The 21,132-nt window shown below is 45.1% G+C and overlaps 1 protein-coding gene across 1 annotated transcript in view; it reads left to right on the top strand.

Moving 5' to 3' along the window:
- The first annotated feature begins 824 nt into the window (after positions 1 to 824).
- The window catches only part of LOC106610278 (coronin-2B), a 58,626-nt gene continuing 38,318 nt past the window's right edge, over positions 825 to 21,132 (top strand). Inside the window, exon 1 of the mRNA XM_045716517.1 lies at positions 825 to 1,298. Within this exon, the coding sequence (XP_045572473.1) occupies positions 1,284 to 1,298 (15 nt within the window). The 5' untranslated portion in view covers positions 825 to 1,283. The remainder of the gene's footprint in view (positions 1,299 to 21,132) is intronic.

The raw sequence follows: 21,132 nt of genomic DNA, 5'->3' as shown, positions 1-21,132 counted from the left end.
TGACGGATGTAAACAATACAGTACGAATGACTGTTACATCAAATGAGATTGACGATTATTTATTTGTAAGAGACGCTTGAGTAACCAGGTCTGTAATTCTATGAATTGTATAGTTGCAGATGTTTAATTATTTTTAAATGCATTGGCCTTATTACAAAGGTACATCGACGGCAGCATAATATTTCTCACCATGTTACAATTACATTAAAAGTCATATTTTATTGCATATTTTCTAGTGACTAAATTTGTATTTGTATTTATTAGAATGACCATTAGCTGTTGCCAAGGCAGCAGCTACTCGTCTTGGGGTCCAGCAAAATTAAGGCTATTATACAATTTGAAAAACATTACAATACATTCACAACACATTAAGTGTGTGCCCTCAGGCCACTACTCTACCACCACATATCTACAACACAAAATCCCTGTGTACGTGTGTTTAGTGCGTATGTTAAATGACTCCAATAAGTGCCGTATGTTGTGGGTTGGAAGACATCACTGTAACTGGTGCCAGTATCCAGCCAGCATTGACCCATGTAAGGGAATTAATTACCTTACAGCAAATACTTTTTAAATGCTTCAATGGATTATATGCACCATGATCATCCTGTAGCGCGCGTATGCCAACCGGCCATTTATAGGCTCCAAGGAAATTACGCATATGTTAATAGATTTAATGGTGTTATTGTAGTGGTGCTCTCTACTTGAGTGTGACCATATTGCTTAGCAGCCTGTCATTGTTTTAAATATCAATGGCACTGTGAGGTCACAGCTCCGTCGCATCCATAGGGACCGTCCACGATTGTTCCCGGGGTTACTTTATAGCACGAGCTCTATGCGTCAATAAAGGGGTCCTTTTTGGTCACGGTGGACGGAAGGCGAGCAGTCTGTTAGCAAGGCAAAGCCTGACCACGACTTTAGGACCGTTTTCCAGAGGACCAGACGACTGGGAGAACTACAATAGCAACCCCACTGGGAGAGAGCCCCCCTCCTCTCCCTTCCCTCCGCGGCTCTGAACATCGCTCTTTCCACTCCACCCCTCCTAGGTTGGGTCCCGCAGAGCTTTACCTCGCCTGTCGATTTATTTCGTCACTGCGGTGAGTGTGTGTGTGTGTGGTAACCGCCTCAGTCATACAGCTGACATGTAAATCGACTTGCCAGCCGGCTATCAAAACCGAGCCAGACATTGAAGACACCCGCCGCAGGAGAAGCACTCCACCATCCATCCACCTCGACAGTTCAGTCCTCTCCGGAAAATCTTTCCACCTGCCGACACGTCTTATATGACCGTCTCAAAGGTAAGAAGTTGTTACATTGTATCTACCGCTCTTGTATCTACAGCTTCTTGATAACAACTAATGTTACCAGCGGCTCACGGTACAAATATGAATGTGGTTGTTCCATTAATATCGTAACCTAGCCTCAATATTGTTTTGAAGGACGGTTTATTTAGCTTGACTGACCGCGTGGCTATGTCCACAGCACTGCCATGCGGCTGTATGTAAGGTACTCACTCCTGTAATGTAGAAATTAAGTGAACACAAATGTATGATAACTAGCTACCAAATTGTCAACATTATGCGCATTTCAGGGTATGTTTCGGGGTGAATTGAAGGGATTGGCAGGCGGTGTTACAGAGCACCCAGGTATCGCTTTCAGGGCGTTTTACTGTACTACTGGTGCCTTCATCAGTTCGCCAGAGATGGTGTACGATGGCTCCATAGTGTTACACAGAGGAAGACGTAAACAAACTTGAAGGCAACATACTTGGTGTTTTGAAGCATGGTTTTAATGCTGAACATATGTGTAGGCTAGTGGTGGGATGGAACCTGGACTTGTCTCCTCACTCACAGCCTCTCCCTCTGTATGAAAGTGTAGTTAGTTAGTTATAAGGCATGGCATGAACCAAGTCTCCACTTGTTTAACCCAAGTGTAATATTTAGGCTTAAAACTAGGATACAAAAGTAACCCATGCATTATAAGAATAGAATGTCTACTATTTTGTCTTGAAAGGACAACCTGACAAGTATTTTGCTTAATTTACTGAGTTGAGAGTTTTTTGGGGGTGATGAGATGTTGGTGAGGCAATCCAATTAGATACTGTAGCGATGTATACATGTTATAGTCTTTCAGGCTGAAGGGAAGACTTGCCAAATAATGCATTAGGAAAATGTATATTATCGCCTGAGATGGTGAAGAACACTTTTGTAGCTAGAATAAGTTTAAAATCCTTTATTAAAAAAATCATCTCCTTACAGCCAATATTGAAGAAAGGTGAGGAACACGAGGATAAAGATTAGAACAGGGTTTCCCAAACTCGTGCACGTTTTGGTTTCTGCGCTAGCACTACACAGCTGATTCAACTAACCAACTCATCATCAAGCTTTGATCAATTCAATCAGCTGTGTAGTTTTATGGCAAAAACCAAAATGTGCACCCATTGGAGTCCCCAGGACCGAGTTTGGGGAAACGCTGGGCTAAAGGGAAGACTATTGAACGCGTGAGGAAAAATGAGGATAATGACTAGAACGTCATGTCTAGCAGCAGACAGTTAATCAGTCCTATCCTGAGTTGGCCGATAGTTATACCCAAACATTGGTTAACGGAAGGTGTAGGTCACAATACATGTAGCCTGGTGGATAGAAACACACTTGTAGTATTTTTCACACTCAGTGAAATCTCTGCCGCCAATGCTTTAAAGCTGGACCATAAACCGCTGGCCCATATCTGTGTCATGTTATTACTAAGACAGTCAACAGATGCTGGAGATTCTCTATTGCATCTCAAATGGCACCCTATTCCCTATATAGTAGTGCACTACATTTGATCAGGGCCAATAGGGCTCTGGTCAAAAGTAGTGCATTATTTGGGAATAGGGTGCCTTTTAGGATGCACATTTTTGTCTTTCGCACCCGTCCACACTGCCCGTTTATTAACGGTAGCTTCTCTGCCACTGGGTTGTGACTGGTTGCGATGCCTTTTTGTACGGTGCTTGTTACACCGTTTGGCATTCTGGATAGCTCACTCTTGGCTGAGACGTTGGGTTTTTCTGTCTAATGCCTGACATGCCAAAAAATAGTACATTCAAACAAGTCGTTATTTAGGTTATATTCTGACAAAAATAGTGGTCAAGCTTATGTCTGGTCAAATAAATGTGACCAGACATATGTACAGTCATGTATAATATTTACAATTTTACAGTAAGTATGTAAACCGAACATGTGACCCATATTCAAGTTATTTACTGTAATACTGCTGAATGAATTCAATGGAAGGACCATGCAGCAAAGTACAGCAACTTTATTGTAGCAGGAGGTATCAAAGTCCTCACTGTAAGAGCTCTCTTGATTGGAGGCGTGGCCCTGTGCAAACATGGCCTTGAACCTGAGTGCTTTGTAGCTTGCTTACATTTGATTGACAGATACAATCTCAGAGAAAACATGGGACCTAGGCTAGCTAGCATACATCACTCACTGTTGAGTAAATGAAATAGGAAATGGTTTATGTTCTCTATAAATCCAGAACTACATTAAATGACGTTTCCCTGACTACCGGTATATATATATATATATATATATATTTTAAATATTTTTAATATTTTTTGATAATGTAACCTTTATTTAACTAGGCAAGTCAGTTAAGAAGAAATTCGTATTTACATTGACACCTTACCGGGGAACAGTAGGTTAACTGCCTTGTTCAGGGGCAGAACGACAGATTTTTATCTTGTTACCTTTCAGTTACTGGCCCAACGCTCTAACCACTAGGCTACCTGCCGCCCCAGAGTAACTTGCGTTTGAGTTCTGCTACAGGAAGCCTACATACATTGATGGTGTTTGAGAAATTGCTGAAGTCGGTCTTTCTGTGTTGCACACGCCGGCGCTGTTCAATCTGAAGAATGTATTAGGTCAGTAGCACATCCATGGAATGTTGCCTGCAATCAGCACAGAGGTGAATCAACCAATGAGGAGGTGGTATTGTGTAATATTGTCAGATAGGATACTGTAGAGACCACAGAGGAACAACACTATGTTCTGTTGTCAGCCTAGTGCCCAATCTTTTCCACTCTCTGTACTGTGTTTCTATTCTCATTTGGGAATAGCCAACATTTGATTTACTTAATTGAGGAAAAGTTGCCTACTTGACTTGGCCAGTTAGTCATAGTGGTTGACAACCGTTTTGTGTGTGTGCTTGTCTGCGTGTGTGTGGAGTAAGTGTGTGTGTACGTGCCTATGACTCTGTGTTTTGCGTTTGGACACTTAGGAACTGAACCACTCTGTAAGAGGGCCTGAAGGGGAGGGATGTCACTTCATGTCCTTGGTTGCCTCATTGTCATGGATATCTAGTCTGTTTGCAGGAGGAGACATGAACACACTGACTGACTGTAAATCTGCCTCACTCAATCATGTCCCATACCAATAAGCCTGCATGTAGACTAGAGGTCGACCGATTCATCGGAATGGGCGATTAATTAGGGCCGATTTCAAGTTTTCATAACAATCGGAAATCGGTATTTTTGGACGCCGATTTGGCTGATTATTTTTTTTCTTCCATTTTAATATATACTGCTCAAAAAAATAAAGGGAACGCTTAAACAACACATCCTAGATCTGAATGAAAGAAATAATCTTATTAAATACTTTTTTCTTTACATAGTTGAATGTGCTGACAACAAAATCACACAAAAATAATCAATGGAAATCCAATTTATCAACCCATGGAGGTCTGGATTTGGAGTCACACTCAAAAATAAAGTGGAAAACCACACTACAGGCTGATCCAACTTTGATGTAATGTCCTTAAAACAAGTCAAAATGAGGCTCAGTATGTGTGTGGCCTCCACGTGCCTGTATGACCTCCCTAAAACGCCTGGGCATGCTCCTGATGAGGTGGCGGATGGTCTCCTGAGGGATCTCCTCCCAGACCTGGACTAAAGCATCCGCCAACTCCTGGACAGTCTGTGGTGCAACGTGGCGTTGGTGGATGGAGCGAGACATGATGTCCCAGATGTGCTCAATTGGATTCAGGTCTGGGGAACGGGCGGGCCAGTCCATAGCATCAATGCCTTCCTCTTGCAGGAACTGCTGACACACTCCAGCCACATGAGGTCTAGCATTGTCTTGCATTAGGAGGAACCCAGGGCCAACCGCACCAGCATATGGTCTCACAAGGGGTCTGAGGATCTCATCTCGGTACCTAATGACAGTCAGGCTACCTCTGGGGAGCACATGGAGGGCTGTGCGGCCCCCCAAAGAAATGCCACCCTACACCATGACTGACCCACCCCCAAACCGGTCATGCTGGAGGATGTTGCAGGCAGCAGAACGTTTTCCACGGCGTCTCCAGACTCTGTCACGTCTGTCACGTGCTCAGTGTGAACCTGCTTTCATCTGTGAAGAGCACAGGGCACCAGTGGCGAATTTGCCAATCATGGTGTTCTCTGGCAAATGCCAAACGTCCTGCACAGTGTTGGGCTGTAAGCACAACCCCCACCTGTGGACGTCGGGCCCTCATACCACCCTCATGGAGTCTGTTTCTGACCATTTGTGGCCTGCTGGAGGTCATTTTGCAGGGCTCTGGCAGTGCTCCTCCTGCTCCTCCTTGGACAAAGGCGGAGGTAGCGGTCCTGCTGCTGGGTTGTTGCCCTCCTACGGCCTCCTCCACGTCTCCTGATGTACTGGCCTGTCTCCTGGTAGCGCCTCCATGCTCTGGACACTACGCTGACAGACACAGCAAACCTTCTTGCCACAGCTCGCATTGATGAGCCATCCTGGATGAGCTGCACTACCTGAGCCACTTGTGTGGGTTGTAGACTCCGTCTCATGCTACCACTAGAGTGAAAGCACCGCCAGCATTCAAAAGTGACCAAAACATCAGCCAGGAAGCATAGGAACTGAGAAGTGGTCTGTGGTCCCCACCTGCAGAACCACTCCTTTATTGGGGGTGTCTTGCTAATTGCCTATAATTTCCACCTGTTGTCTATTCCATTTGCACAACAGCATGTGAAATTTATTGTCAATCAGTGTTGCTTCCTAAGTGGACAGTTTGATTTCACAGAAGTGTGATTGACTTGGAGTTACATTGTGTTGTTTAAGTGTTCCCTTTATTTTTTTGAGCAGTGTATATATATATTTTTAGACCTTTATTTAACTAGGCAGGTCAGTTAAGAACACATTCTTATTTTCCATGACGGCCTAGGAGCGGTGGGTTAACTGCCTTGTTCAGGAGCAGAATGACAGATTTTTACCTTGTCAGCTCAGGGATTCAATCTTGCAACCTTACGGTTAACTAGTCCAACGCTCTAACCACCTGCTTTACATTGCACTCCACTGCTAAGGTAAGTTGCTAGCTAGCATTAAACTTATCTTATAAAAAACAATCAATCAATCATAATCACTAGTTAACTACACATGGTTGATGATATTACTAGTTTATCTAGCCTGTCCTGCGTTGCATATAATCGCTTAGGTACACGTTGCTCCAACCATAAACATCAATGCCTTTCTTAAAATCAATACAGAAGTATATATTTTTAAACCTGCATATTTAGCTAAAAGAAATCCAGGTTAGCAGGCAATATTAACCAGGTGAAATTGTGTCATTTTGCGTTCATTGCACGCAGAGTCAGTGTATATGCAACAGTTTGGGTCGCCTGGCTCGTTGCGAACTAATTTGCCAGAATTTTACGTAATTATGACATAACACTGAAGGTTGTGCAATGTAACAGGAATAACGTTTTGTTTTCGAGATGATAGTTTCCAGATTCGACCATATTAATGACCTAAGGCTCGTATTTCTGTGTGTTATTATGTTATAATTAAGTCTATGATTTGATAGAGCAGTCTGACTGAGCGGTGGTAGGCAGCAGCAGGCTCGTAAGCATTCATTCAAAATAGCACTTTCGTGCGTTTTGCCAGCAGCTCTTCGCAATGCTTCAAGCATTGCGCTGTTTATGACTTCAAGCCTGTCAACTCCCAAGATTAGGCTGGTGTAACCGATGTGAAATGGCTAGCTAGTTAGCTGGGTGCGCGCTAATAGCGTTTCAAACGTCACTCGCTCTGAGACTTGGAGTAGTTGTTTCCCCTGCTCTGCATGGGTAACGCTGCTTCGATGGTGGCTGTTGTCGATGTGTTCCTGGTTCGAGCCCAGGTAGGAGCGAGGAGAGGGACGGAAGCTATACTGTTACACTGGCAAGACTAAAGTGCCTATAAGAACATCCAATAGTCAAAGGTATATGAAATACAAATCGTATAGAGAGAAATAGTCCTATAATTCCTATAATATCTACAACCTAAAACTTCTTACCTGGGAATATTGAAGACTCACGTTAAAAGGAACCACCAGCTTTCATATGTTCTCACGTTCTGAGCGGAAGGAACTTAAACGTTAGCTTTTTTACATGGCACATATTGCACTTTTACTTTCTTCTCCAACACTTTGTTTTTGCATTATTTAAACCAAATTGAACATGTTTCATTATTTATTTGAGGCTAAATAGATTTTATTGATGTATTATATTAAGTTAAAATAAGTGTTCATTCAGTATTGTTGCAATTGCCATTATTACAACAAAAAAAAAACGTCCGATTAATCGGCACCGACTTTTTTGGCCCTCCAATAATCGGTATCGGCGTTGAAAAATCATAATCGGTCGACCTCTAATGTAGACTGTGTTCTTCCATGGAGCTCTGACTCAGAGAGGAGTTATTTAGATCTGATTTCATCCCCCCTCCTCCTTGAGGTTGGTTTCCTATGACATTCCCCACTGATGATGGCCTGCCTGTCAAATCAAATGTTTTTTGTCATGTATACAGTTTATACAGCAGGTATGAAAGGTGCAGGGAAATGCTCGTGTGCTAGCTACCTCAACATTCCAGTACTATAATGAATAATAATCAGTAATAAATAAGTAATAGAAAAGGTAGTATGCAGAGTATTATGTTGGTTTGTACACAATAGGATATACAGAATATATCATGAATGTGCTATGTCAAGTATGACAGTATTTACATATAAAGTGACCAAAATGTCAATGTAAAATGTGGAGCGTCAGTGCCGATAGTCAGTAAGGTGCAGGGCCCGGTTTCCTAAAAGCATCTTAAGGCTATGTTCATCATTAGAATCTTTGCAGGAGCATTGTTGAATCTCCGAGCTGTTTCCCAAAACCATCGTTACAAAATTTGCACTTGAAAACGTTTGTTATTTACCGACTGCCTCAGACCCCTTGTGGAACAGCGAAGTACTTCGTTAGATGCGTTTTTCCCTACCACGTCACTTTATACACAGAAGATCTCCACCGTACATAGAATCAAGACGTGTATCTGTCTCTCTGTGACTGCAGATAAAGTTGCCAATGTGTTTTCAATTGTTACAAACAAGCAGGATAAAAAGAGGCTTCAAATTAAAACTGAGATGACTGCATGAAAAGTTTAAATAGCATTCCTACAGTATAGGCTTCATAGGCCCATATATTTAAATTATATTTAAATACATTTAATGTTCATTCAATTGAGTTTTATTTGGCTACTGTCTAATTTTTGCCTCAATATATTTCATGATTTGTTGCCTAACGCACACAATGTGTCAAATCTTGATTTAGTGCATTATTATAGGGTAAGCATTAGAAAAAGCCGCCTCAGTGTTTGCAGCCATAGGTGATAATATCTCTCTAGGAACTGATCCGTTGTCAGTGTTGTGGAATAATTCTAATGCTAAGGTAAGATCTGAATGGAGGGAGCTGACCCGAGAGCAGCGCTGCCTTTCTTTCGATCCTATCAGTATCGACATATGCCTCAACGACACATGTTATGAATTCGGCCGTTGTAGGAAAGATGCATCGTTAAAACACTCGTCAGCCTAAGTTCCATCGCTATTGGGAAACTGAGCCCAGGTCTGTGCAGGGAGACAGCTAGGGTTAGCTGTTAAGCAGTCTGATGGCCTGGTGGTAGAAGCTGTCTCTGAGCCTGTTGGTCCGAGACCAGATGCTCAGATACCGCTTACCAGATGGTAACAGAGTGAATGGTCCTTGGCTCGGGTGACAGGAGTCCTTGACGACCTTCTGGGCCTTCGTCCAACACCGTTTTGAGTATATGTCTTGGAGGGCAGGGAGCTCGCCCCCAGTGATGTCCTTGGCCTCACAGTATGGGCTCAGGTGATCTGTAGTCTCTGACTCTTGATCTAAGGTCTGTTTAGTGTTTCCCTCCCCTAAATGTTAAGGTTAGGGATTTGGGACTGTAAGGGCATCCTAGATCAGGGCCAAGGGGCTACCTGCAGGGCCGGAGTAGCACAGCTACCGTTTGTAGCTAATCTCATGCTATTCTATACATTTTTCCATGAGGCTGAGAGAATATTTTGCCGTTTTAAAGCTAAATTCCTGCAATTCTACACTTTGTCATGGCTTATAACGTGTTCATGGGTCATTCTCACAAAACTGTGCCAATTTTTTCACAACATTTCCTGTTTGAATCACTGAGATTAGGATCTGTAATTATCTATATCAGATATTATGCATTGTACCAACATTCTCATTAACGTAACAGTTTTCAAAGTCCCAAAAAAGTAATAAACAAATCAATATTTGTAATATTTAAAAAAAAATCTCCCATAATGAAAAGGCCCGAGTTAAAAATAACACTGAAAATACAAATATTTCATTTGAAATCTATTATTATTATAAAATTGTATCAGACTTTTTCCCAATTTGAGCTTTTTAGCCATTTCGGTAATGAGAAGGCCAAATGGTGTAAAGCAGGTGTTTGAGAATAAGAACCTAATTCTGAAGGCATATAAGCGAACAAATGAACTAAACTTGTGCTCGTCTATGTACTACTCCTCTAGATGATGCACACGGGTGAATTATTTTTTTTAATTTTTTTGCTGATTGGAGTTTTTACAGGAACTTGAAAAAGTGTTACGGTAATGAGACACAGACACTGTGTTTAAACCATAATATTTATTATGTACAATGTGAACTTAAACTATTATACAATTTGTATGATTTATGGGACAAACTACAGCAATATAATTGTGTGTTTTATTCAAATAAGTTAGCTTTTTATAATTATTATATATAAAATGACCCAATTTTTATTTAATCCGTACTAATTTCAGTAACGAGAATTTGGGTGAAAATGTATCAAATTCAGGTGAAAATGTATTTATTTTAAAGCTACACATCTTAGTCCTCAGAATGGTAGTTGATTTTTGCAGATGCATCATGGTTTTTAAACTCAATTTGCTACAGACATTTTAAAACTAGTTTCATGAGAATCATCCTAATATGCCATCTGGGGGGGGGGGGCCCCGACCTCCAAGGGGCCCCAACCGATGTGTTCATATGCTATCTGGTGGGTGGGGTGGGGGGGGCATGCCCTACAAGCCGTTTTGGTAATCCGGCCCTGGGTACCTGGAGACATGATTTCATCACTCTGGACTCTAACCCCCACTCCTTCTGATTGTGCCATTGAGCTAACACCATAAATCTATTGTCTTCCTGGTTACATTCTTCTCACAAAGGTCTGATTATTCACCCTTTTCCATGGGTCTCCACAGATGACGTTCCAGTGACTTGATTTATTTGTAGTGGAGAGATGTGTTAGGAAAGTGGTGCGGATTGATTGATTTCAAGATTACTGTGTTTTGTTGAGGTGAACTGAGATTGGTTTGTTTGAATGTTGTGGCTGTAGTATTGAACAGCCAGCCATCATATACTCTCACATACTGAATTTCTATCGATGAAACATTTTTATTGTTTAATCTGTTTGTGTTCCTTATTAGGCCCACAACTCTTAGATATAACATTTGTTTGATGAAATAATCTTATTGGGCACCTGACCATTACGGCAGGGGAATTTTGTGGCTGAGCCGAGCTTTCCAAATACTGTACCGCACCAATTCCATCCAAGGGACCAATCTGTTGTTTGGGATGATTACATCCCTTACAATGGCTCTTACTGAAATCCTAAAATGCTTTTACGTAACCACCGAGCCATCTGCACGTGACATACAGAGACCACCCCCGACTGTCAATGTCATAGTCGCTGACACACACACACACACACACACACAAACTGTCCTCTACAGTTGTCATTACCATAACACGTATTTCTCGTGGCAGTTTCTGAAAGTGCACCGAAGTGTTTGCTTGCATGTCCAGTATGTTCTTACGCTGCGCTATGCTCCCGTGCTGTTATGTCATAGTTGACCGACGTCATGAAGGTTGTCATGGACGTGTCCTAACGGATTGTCCCAGATGGGTGGGCTTCAGTAGTGGTGGACACAGGGAGAGGGAGGGGATTACTTTAAAAATGGAGAGTCCTCCTCCCTTGGATTTTCCCAGCTCCAATCCTGCTCCGATTGGTGTTCCCAATGGTATGCTCAATCCCAGAAAATGTCCAGGCTGCTGAGATGTAGGCTACATGTAGGCCTAGATGTTACCCGCTGTGTCCAAACAGGAAGGCCTTCTGCGACCGCTGAAGCGTCTTGTTCATTACAATGGGTCTGTTTCACCCTCCCGCACCTCAAAAATGCTTACGGTTGGTTCTCTCATGCTAACGTGCCCCGTATAGTTTGGCTGTAAGTGTATTAATCAGTGCATTAGGGTATTGAATGAATGGATCTTGATTCTTGTCATATGGAGAGAACTTGAAGTGGATGATCTCTCTGACAGTAAGTACCCAGACCTGGGCTCTTCCAGAAAACCAAAAACAACAACTTGACCCAGAATCATTCTTCACTAGAGTGTCTCTCCGTAGACTAGCATAGTTGGCACAGTCCTTGTTGTATGATGACTCCTGTGTCTCTAAATTTGATTTGTTTTACATTTGACATTGTCAAAAATGGAGTGTACAGAGAAACCATGATACACATTTCTCAGATACTTGTGAAGGAGATTAATCTTTTACAACTACCGTACCATTCAGTGGGCCTACGTATTTCGCTAATTGGTACAAAACGTTGTGTTTATTTATGTTTTCCTGGAGGATGTAGTCTGAGAGTCACGACCTTCTTGCCCTTTGTGCTGTTGTCTGTGCCCAATAATGTTTGTACCATGTTTTGTGCTGCTACCATGTTGGGCTGCTGCCATGTTGTGTTGCTACCATGTTGTTGTCATGTGTTGCTACCATGCTGTGTTGTCATGTGTCGCTGCCATACTGTGTTGTTGCCTTAGGTCTCTCTTTATCTAAAGTTGTGGGGTGTCTCTTGTCGTAATGTGTGTTTTGCCCTATATTTGTATTTTTAATCCCAGCTCCCGTCCCCGCAAGGAGGCCTTTGACTTTTGGTAGGTCTTCATTGTAAATAAAAATGTGTTCTTAACTGACTTGCCTAGTTAAATAAAGGTTCAATAAATAAAAGAGCAGAAGGTGGATGTGTCAGTGACTAGAACAAGTCTTCTCTATTATTCATAGAGAGGAGGAGTGGAGAGGGGGATGAGGAGGAGGCGAGGGCCTCGCCCTCCCATTGACATGTTATTCCTCTCTGTTAACCAGCCAGACCTTAAGTGGCCCTAATGGCCCTTCCTCAGAAACAGCCAATGTTTCCAGACTAATAGTGTGAGCTACTTGAGCATTACTTTGGCCAGACAGCAAACAGCTGTGAATGCTGTAGTAACCATATCACGCCACACTAATGCAGTCAGCCAATGGAAGAGATCTGATTAGCGAAAGCATCAGACAGTCTGATATCATCATGGAGCTGGTTGTGAGCCTCCAGGAACCTGTAGTTGCTGTTGTTAGAGAGGTGGATAGAGGGGTTGCATCAGCATAGTATAAATGCAATCTCATCTTCCCGTGGCTCAAAGTGGAACTTACCTCGGCTGCAGTTATTATGGTTTGGATGGATGGGTGTCATTAGTGAAGCTCACTGTTGATTTAGGAGTAATGCAGTAAATGGCTGGTGGAGTTCTGAAGTTATGGGAATGGCGTGATATGGCTACTTGTGTTGACACTAGGCCTACTTGTTCTTATCACCTCCACTGAATAATTCAACATTTTACATTAACTAGCATCAAATATTTAGGTTTCATTCCAATTAGGAATGAGGGGAAGAAAAAAACCCTGAGGTTGTAAAGTAAAAGCCAATGCATGAGAGTGAAAACGTAAAAAGAATGAATTGGATGTCATAACCTGTTTTATAGCTGCTATTCATTACCAGAGCAGCACTACACATGGTTCCAAGAACAAAGACAATTTAAAGCCTGACCGATATCCAACTTTGAATTTGACGTAGCCCTTTTCCTCTCTTTGCTATCTCCTGCTACTTTGACAAATTGACATTGAGCTCAGCAGAGTTTAGATATGCCGGTGTTACTAAGAGGCTTCTATGGAATGGGGTGCTCACTGCTCATCTGGGTAAAGTCCGTTTTGAACTCAGTGAAATCGAGTCAATTTTTTTTGAATCAGATAAGGTTTCCTGGCTAGAAGATAATAGTGTGTAAAACTCTCCACTCTGCCAGGGGCTGTAGCTACACAGGACCAGTCAGTACTCTCAATAACAGCCAGAACATTTCAGAATTAAGACTAGACAAAGAAATTCCCTCCAGAGGTCCGGCTCCAACATGGCTCACCCCTCAGAGCTATGACATGATATCCATAATTACGTTTCCTCCATACTTAACGCTTCACACCACCGGTTATGTCTGCCCTTTACAAACAGCTCCCTGAACCCCAACTAGCTGTAGAAGCACAGGGACAAATGCATAATGGACATTTACTGGAATCTCCTCCTAAAGTCCCTGAGGATTCCAGATTGGTTCTGTCCACGAGGCCCTCTCCTCCCCATGTCTTTATTTGATTTACACCAGGCCTTCTCCCCCCCCAAGCCATTCAGACACGGGCCTCCAAAGACACAGTAATAATGATGTAGTCATTATCGCTGCTGTGTTAAATACACCCCTCCACTACAGTCAGGCAGAGGCTTTTTACTGTACGTCAATAAAGGGATTGATTTAGTTTAGAGTTTCACGGACCCATCTGATATTTGTTGCAATGCTTCGAGGGGGAGGGGGTTGTAACGTCTATCTCGTCGCCATGGATGTTTTGTCATAATAGAAAAGGATGGCTGAGGGAAATGAAAGTTGGGTAACGAGTGTAATGATGAGATCGTAGGCTATTTTTCAAATGTTTCCATTCAGGCGGTTTAAGAAATTGGTTTTCTTTTTATATTTCAAGCATAGGTTTAGTTGGCTATTCATCCTTGAAGTGAACTGAAATTCTTGTCTTTGGACCTGTTGAAAGCTAGGACCTGTTGAAAGCTACCTAAAGTCTGGATAAGGCTGTAGATTGTTACGAGAGACTTGCCAATATAGGTTTCAGCATCAAGCAGCAGCCATATCATGATATCATTCAATGAGCAACACAGCTAATAAGCAGGTTAACACCATGGGGCTTTAAATGGGTCACCTCTGGCCTGGAAGAATCAACAGGGCCAGCTGTACAGACACGCACATATCTCTGACTCAACACCGCACCACAGGTAGTAACCATATCACAGGTGAGATCATAGTCGCTTTACATCCGATAAAGGACTTTCCACAAGGGGAATGAACCCCTTGATCTGAAATCTTTTGACACTTTTTTTCTTAAGACGATGTCAAAATATAATGCTGGATACTTGGCGCTCCATGCTATCATTTTTCTAGAGCGTATGACGATCTAGAACTGTTCTAAATATCCCAACTTCATAACTCCAACGTTCTATGTACTGTAACTCTATCTGGAACTTCTTTTAATCTTCACGTGCAGTGACAAAACAGATCGCATCTCAAATCCATCACCCAAGGGTCCCTATAGCATTTCCATCCAATTAGATTAGAGATAGGATCATGAGACCACCTCAGTGTCCAGTCCCATAGTGTCAGTTGCATTCAGACAGGATGATGGAGATATAGGTGGGTACTGTACTTGTAATGGGGTGTATGATGGTAAGAATGCGTGGCAATGGGTATTTCAACAGAAAGACAGATGTGTTTGAAGAGGGGTTCTGTCTGTGTTGTGTCAGGTATGGACGAGTGCTGGCTAGGTAGAGAGAGAGATACCAAACCCATGTGTTGCCTCAGTGTTGAGTTGACTCAGAGATTTGATCTGCTTTGCTTGTTTGAACAGATGAACGCATAGTGTACATTGTGATCTGCTTTTTCATTTGCAGTATTGTGTCGCAATGACTGATTTGTCAAACACTGGGTTATTGTAGAGACCTCTGCAATTGTTACGGTATGTTTCAAGCGTGATAACTTGTGAATGGTGCAGATGTGGTTTCTACTGACAATATGGCATAAGGGAACGATGAGCGATAAGAGGCAATCCGTAATTTTGATTAAGATATTAATGAGCGAGCTAAAACGGATGAAGTCAATATAACTATTTGTTCAGCACTTTTGAAATGTACAGTGACAGAATTCAGAACATGGGCCATTCTTACAGTATTCTCCCTGTACACCAAGTCAGAACCGTAGGATGAATAAAGGGGGCATATGTCACGTCCTGACCAGCAGATGGAGCTGTTGTTGTAGTTTTGGGGTCAGGACGTGGCAGTCTTGTGTGTGTGATTGTTCTGTGTTGGTCTTGTGACTCCTGATCAGGAACAGCTGGGGATCGTTGTTCCTGATTGGGAGTCATATATGTAGGAGTATGTTTGTCACTTGGTTTTGTGGGTAGTTGATTTTGCACTGCTGTATGTAAGTACTTAGCCTGTAAAACTGTCGGTCTGTCGTTCTCTTTTGTTTATTGTTTTTCCCGTGTTCACGTTTATTTAATAAATTATCATGATGAACACGCAACCTGCTGCACCTTGGTCCATTTCCACAGAAGACAGCCGTTACAGAACTACCCACCACCAAAGGACCAAGCAGCGGAGAAGAGGACAGAGGCAAGTGAGGGAGGAATGTTGGAGGCAGCCCCAAGAATTTTTTAGGGGGGGGCACAAGGGCTATTTGGCGGGGCGAGATTACAGCCCCAGGCCAGCTCCCCGTACCCTTGTAGGGCAGACTGGACAGGTCCCGTGCTTTGGGGTTGGGGCTGTGGTGAGGCCTGGGATTTTCAGGCCGGTAGGCAAGGTACCAGCGCCCGCATGTGCCAAGGGCGAAGTAAGCATCGAGCTGGAAGGGGTGATGCCAACCCTGCGCTCAAGACCACCAGTGCGCCCTTTCGGTCCGGTGTTTCCCGCCAGACGCACTAGCATGGAGGTGCGTGTCTCCGGGCTGGCACGTCCTATACCAGCCCCACGCATCAGGAGTCTAGTGTGTCAACCCAGCCTCGCCAGTCAACAGTCACCAGAGCTGCCCGCCAGTCAACAGTCATCATCAGAGCTGCCCGCCAGTCAACAGTCGTCAGAGCTGCCCGCCAGTCAACAGTCACCGGAGCTGCCCGCCAGTCAACAGTCACCGGAGCTGCCCGCCAGTCAACAGTCACCAGAGTTGCCCGCCAGTCAACAGTCGTCGGAGCTGCCCGCCAGTCAACAGTCGTCGGAGCTGCCCGCCAGTCAACAGTCGTCGGAGCTGCCCGCCAGTCAACAGTCGCCGGAGTGGCCGGACTGCGCTGAACTGCCGGAGTGGCCGGACTGCGCTGAACTGCCGGAGTGGCCGGACTGCGCTGAACTGCCGGAGTGGCCGGACTGCGCTGAACTGCCGGAGTGGCCGGACTGCGCTGAACTGCCGGAGTGGCCGGACTGCCCTGAACTGCCGGAGTGGCCGGACTGCCCTGAACTGCCGGAGTGGCCGGACTGCCCTGAACTGCCGGAGTGGCCGGACTGCCCTGAACTGCCGGAGTGGCCGGACTGCCCTGAACTGCCGGAGTGGCCGGACTGCCCTGAACTGCCGGAGTGGCCGGACTGCCCTGATCTGCCGGAGTGGCCGGACTGCCCTGAACTGCCGGAGTGGCCGGACTGCCCTGTTCTGCCGGAGTGGCCGGACTGCCCTGTTCTGCCGGAGTGGCCGGACTGCCCTGTTCTGCCGGAGTGGCCGGACTGCCCTGTTCTGCCGGAGTGGCCGGACTGCCCTGTTCTGCCGGAGTGGCCGGACTGCCCTGTTCTGCCGGAGTGGCCGGACTGCCCTGTTCTGCCAGAGTGGCCGGACTGCCCTGTTCTGCCAGAGTGGCCGGACTGCCCTGTTCTGCCAGAGTGGCCGGACTGCCCTGTTCTGCCAGAGTGGCCGGACTGCCCTGTTCTGCCAGAGTGGCCGGACTGCCCTGTTCTGCCAGAGTGGCCGGACTGCCCTGTTCTGCCAGAGTGGCCGGACTGCCCTGTTCTGCCAGAGTGGCCGGACTGCCCTGTTCTGCCAGAGTGGCCGGACTGCCCTGTTCTGCCAGAGTGGCCGGACTGCCCGGTTCTGCCAGAGGTGCCCGCCTGCCCTGATCTGCCAGGGTGCCCGGCCTGTCAGGATCAGCCCGAGTGGTCCTCCTGCCCTCCGGTCCAGCCCGAGTGGTCCTCCTGCCCTCCGGTCCAGCCCGAGTGGCCCGCATGCCCTCCGGCCCAGCCCGAGTGGCCCGCATGCCTTCCGGCCCAGCCCGAGTGGCCCGCATGCCTTCCGGCCCAGCCCGAGTGGCCCGCATGCCTTCCGGCCCAGCCCGAGTGGCCCGCATGCCTTCCGGCCCAGCCCGAGTGGCCCGCATGCCTTCCGGCCCAGCCCGAGTGGCCCGCATGCCTTCCGGCCCAGCCCGAGGGGCCCTCCTGCTCTCCGGCCCAGCCCGAGGGGCCCTCCTGCTCTCCGGCCCGGCCCGAGGGGCCCTCCTGTCCCCCGGCCCGGCCCGAGGGGTCCTCCTGTCCCCCGGCCCGGCCCGAGGGGTCCTCCTGTCCCCCGGCCCGGCCCGAGGGGTCCTCCTGTCCCCCGGCCCGGCCCGAGGGGCCCTCCTGTCCCCCGGCCCGGCCCGAGGGGCCCTCCTTTCCTCCGGCCCGGCTCGAGGGGTCCGTCTGCCTGGCGCAGCTATCGGCTCCACCGAAGTGGGCGACGCCGAGGGTGGAGCAGGGTCCACGTCCTGCACCGGAGCCACCTCCAGGATAGGTGGGTTGGGGAGGGAGGGTGTAGCACAGTGCCGTCGTTGACGGCAGCCACCCTCCCTTCCCTCCCTTATTGTTTAGGGGTTATTGTTTATGGGTTTTGTTGGGGACTTTGTTTGTTGGTGTTTTTTTCGTTGTTAGGTGCATTCCGGGGTCTGCACCTTGAGGGGGGGGTACTGTCACGTCCTGACCAGCAGATGGAGCTGTTGTTGTAGTTTTGGGGTCAGGACGTGGCAGTCTTGTGTGTGTGATTGTTCTGTGTTGGTCTTGTGACTCCTGATCAGGAACAGCTGGGGATCGTTGTTCCTGATTGGGAGTCATATATGTAGGAGTATGTTTGTCACTTGGTTTTGTGGGTAGTTGATTTTGCACTGCTGTATGTAAGTACTTAGCCTGTAAAACTGTCGGTCTGTCGTTCTCTTTTGTTTATTGTTTTTCCCGTGTTCACGTTTATTTAATAAATTATCATGATGAACACGCAACCTGCTGCACCTTGGTCCATTTCCACAGAAGACAGCCGTTACAGCATATAAGCAGACAAGGAAAGCTCTTACAATATTCGATGATGACATTTCTCTAAAACAGGCTATAGGCTACATGTTCACCACCAAGTCAGATCAGTAGGTAAAGTTATGCGGGGGAAAGGGACCAAATGACTAGGGTGAGGAACATGGGCTACTAACAGCTTACTACACAACATACACTTAGTATTACTTTTTTAGCTAGAATATACATATCTCCCTGGCATATTACATAATTTATGCTCCAGCATACAATACATTTTTGAACTCACCTTGTTGTGCTAGCCTACATACCATTCCAGTGGTAACCCGTCATTCAGGCTGCTCAACCTGTTTTGAGCCCCACCTGCCCTGAATGACGGGTCGCCACTGGAATGGTGTCCATGCTAGGTTTATCTAACATTCAGAAAATCATGCCACATTCTCAAACTGTTAGTCAATCTTTGATTTACAGAAGAGAAACAGAAGAGAAGAGAAATGCTGTTGCTACCTCGCTTTTACAATATCTATGATGGCAGAAGAAAATGTCATTGATTCGCTGTATCTAAAAATAAATGCATGTTCCAATTTTGCTGTTGGTTAGTTTATCTGCTATGTGTTGTGGGAGTGGTCCCAAACCTCTTTTGCATGGCAAACCATCAAAGACAACATGGGAAGGAACATGCAAATACTAGCCAGAGACGTACAGTGCATTCTGAAAATATTCAGACCCCTTGACTTTTTCCACATTTTGTTACGTTACAGCCTTATCCTAAATTGATTAAATACTTTTTTCGCCTCATCAGTCTACACACAATACTCCATAATGACAAAGCAAAAACAGGTTTTTAGAAATTTGTGCAAATGTATTTAAAATAAAAAAACATCACATTTACATAGGTATTCAGACCCTTTACTCAGTACTTTGTTGAAGCACCTTTGGCAGCGATTACAGCCTCAAGTCTTCTTGGGTATGATGCTACAAGCTTGGCACACCTGTATTTGGGGAGTTTCTCCCATTCTTCTCTGCAGATCATCTCAAGCTCTGTCAGGTTGGATGGGGAGCGTCACTGCACAGCTATTTTCAGGTCTCTCCAGTTATGTTAGATCGGGTTTAAGTCCGGGCTCAGGCTGGGCCACTCAAGGACATTCAGAGACTTGTCCCGAAGCCACTCCTGCGTTGTCTTGGCTGTGTGCTTAGGGTCGTTCTAGTCAATTTTAGAATAAGGCTGTAATGTACATTTTTTGGGAAAAAGTCAATGGGTCTGAATACATTCCGAATGCACTGTACATCATTTGAAAGACTTCTGTTGACGTGTTTTATTATATTTGTGCACACGTGTGTGTGTGTGGGTTTGTCTGGGTGCATTACATGACATAGGCCATTTATTTAACCCTTATTTTACCAGGTAAGTTGACTGAGAACACATTCTCATTTACAGCAACGACCTGGAGAATAGTTACAGGACAGAGGAGGGGGGTTGAATGAGCCAATTGAAAGCTGGGGATGATTAGGTGGCCATGATGGTATGAGGGCCAGATTGGGGATGTAGCCAGGACACCGGGGATCTTTAGTGACCACAGAGAGTCAGGACACAAGTTTAATATCCCATCTGAAAGACAGCACCCTACACAGGGCAATGTCCCCAATCACTATCCTGGGGCATTGGGAGATATATATATATACACTACAGTTCAAAAGTTTGGGGTCACTTTTAAAGAATAGCACATTTTTTGTACATTTAAATAACATCAAATTGATCAGAAATACAGTGTAGACATTGTTAATGTTGTAAATGACTATTGTAGCTGGAAACTGCAGATTTCTTTATGGAATATCTACAGTTGAAATCAGAAGTTTACATACACCTTAGCCAAATTTGTTTAAACTCAGTTTTTCACAATTCCTGACATTTAATCCTAGTAACAATTCCCTGTTTTAGGTCAGTTAGGATCACCACTTTATTTTAAGAATGTGAAATGTCAGAATAATAGTAGAGAGAATGATTTATTTCAGCTTTTATGTCTTTCATCAGTTTACATAGTCAATTAGTATTTGGTAGCATTGCTTTTAAATTGTTTAACTTGGGTCAAACGTTTCAGGTGGCCTTCCACAAGCTTCCCACAATAAATTGGGTGAATTTTGGCCCATTCCTCTTGACAGAGCTGGTGTAACTGAGTCAGATTTGTAGGCCTCCTTGCTCGCACACACTTTTTCAGTTCTGCCCACACATTTTCTATAGGCATGAGGTCAGGGCTTTGTGATGGCCACTCCAATACATTGACTTTGTTGTCCTTAAGCCATTTTGCCACCACTTTGGAAGTATGCTTGGGGTCACTGTCCATTTGGAAGACCCATTTGCGACCAAGCTTTAACTTCCTGACTGATGTCTTGAGATGTTGCTTCAATATATCCACATAATGTTCCTTCCTTATGAAGCCATCTATTTTGTGAAGTGCACCAATCCCTCCTGCAGCAAAGCACCCCCACAACATGATGCTGCCACCCCCGTGCTTCACGGTTGGGATGGTGTTCTTCGGCTTGCAAGACCCCCCCTTTTTCCTCCAAACATAACGATGGTCATTATGGCCAAACAGTTCTATTTTTGTTTCATCAGACCAGAGGACATTTCTCCAAAAAGTA

Source organism: Salmo salar, chromosome ssa04 (assembly GCF_905237065.1).
Source record: "Salmo salar chromosome ssa04, Ssal_v3.1, whole genome shotgun sequence".
NCBI lineage: Eukaryota > Metazoa > Chordata > Actinopteri > Salmoniformes > Salmonidae > Salmo > Salmo salar.
The sequence above is the reverse complement of the archived record's forward strand: the minus strand, read 5'-3'. Positions and strand labels throughout refer to the sequence as shown.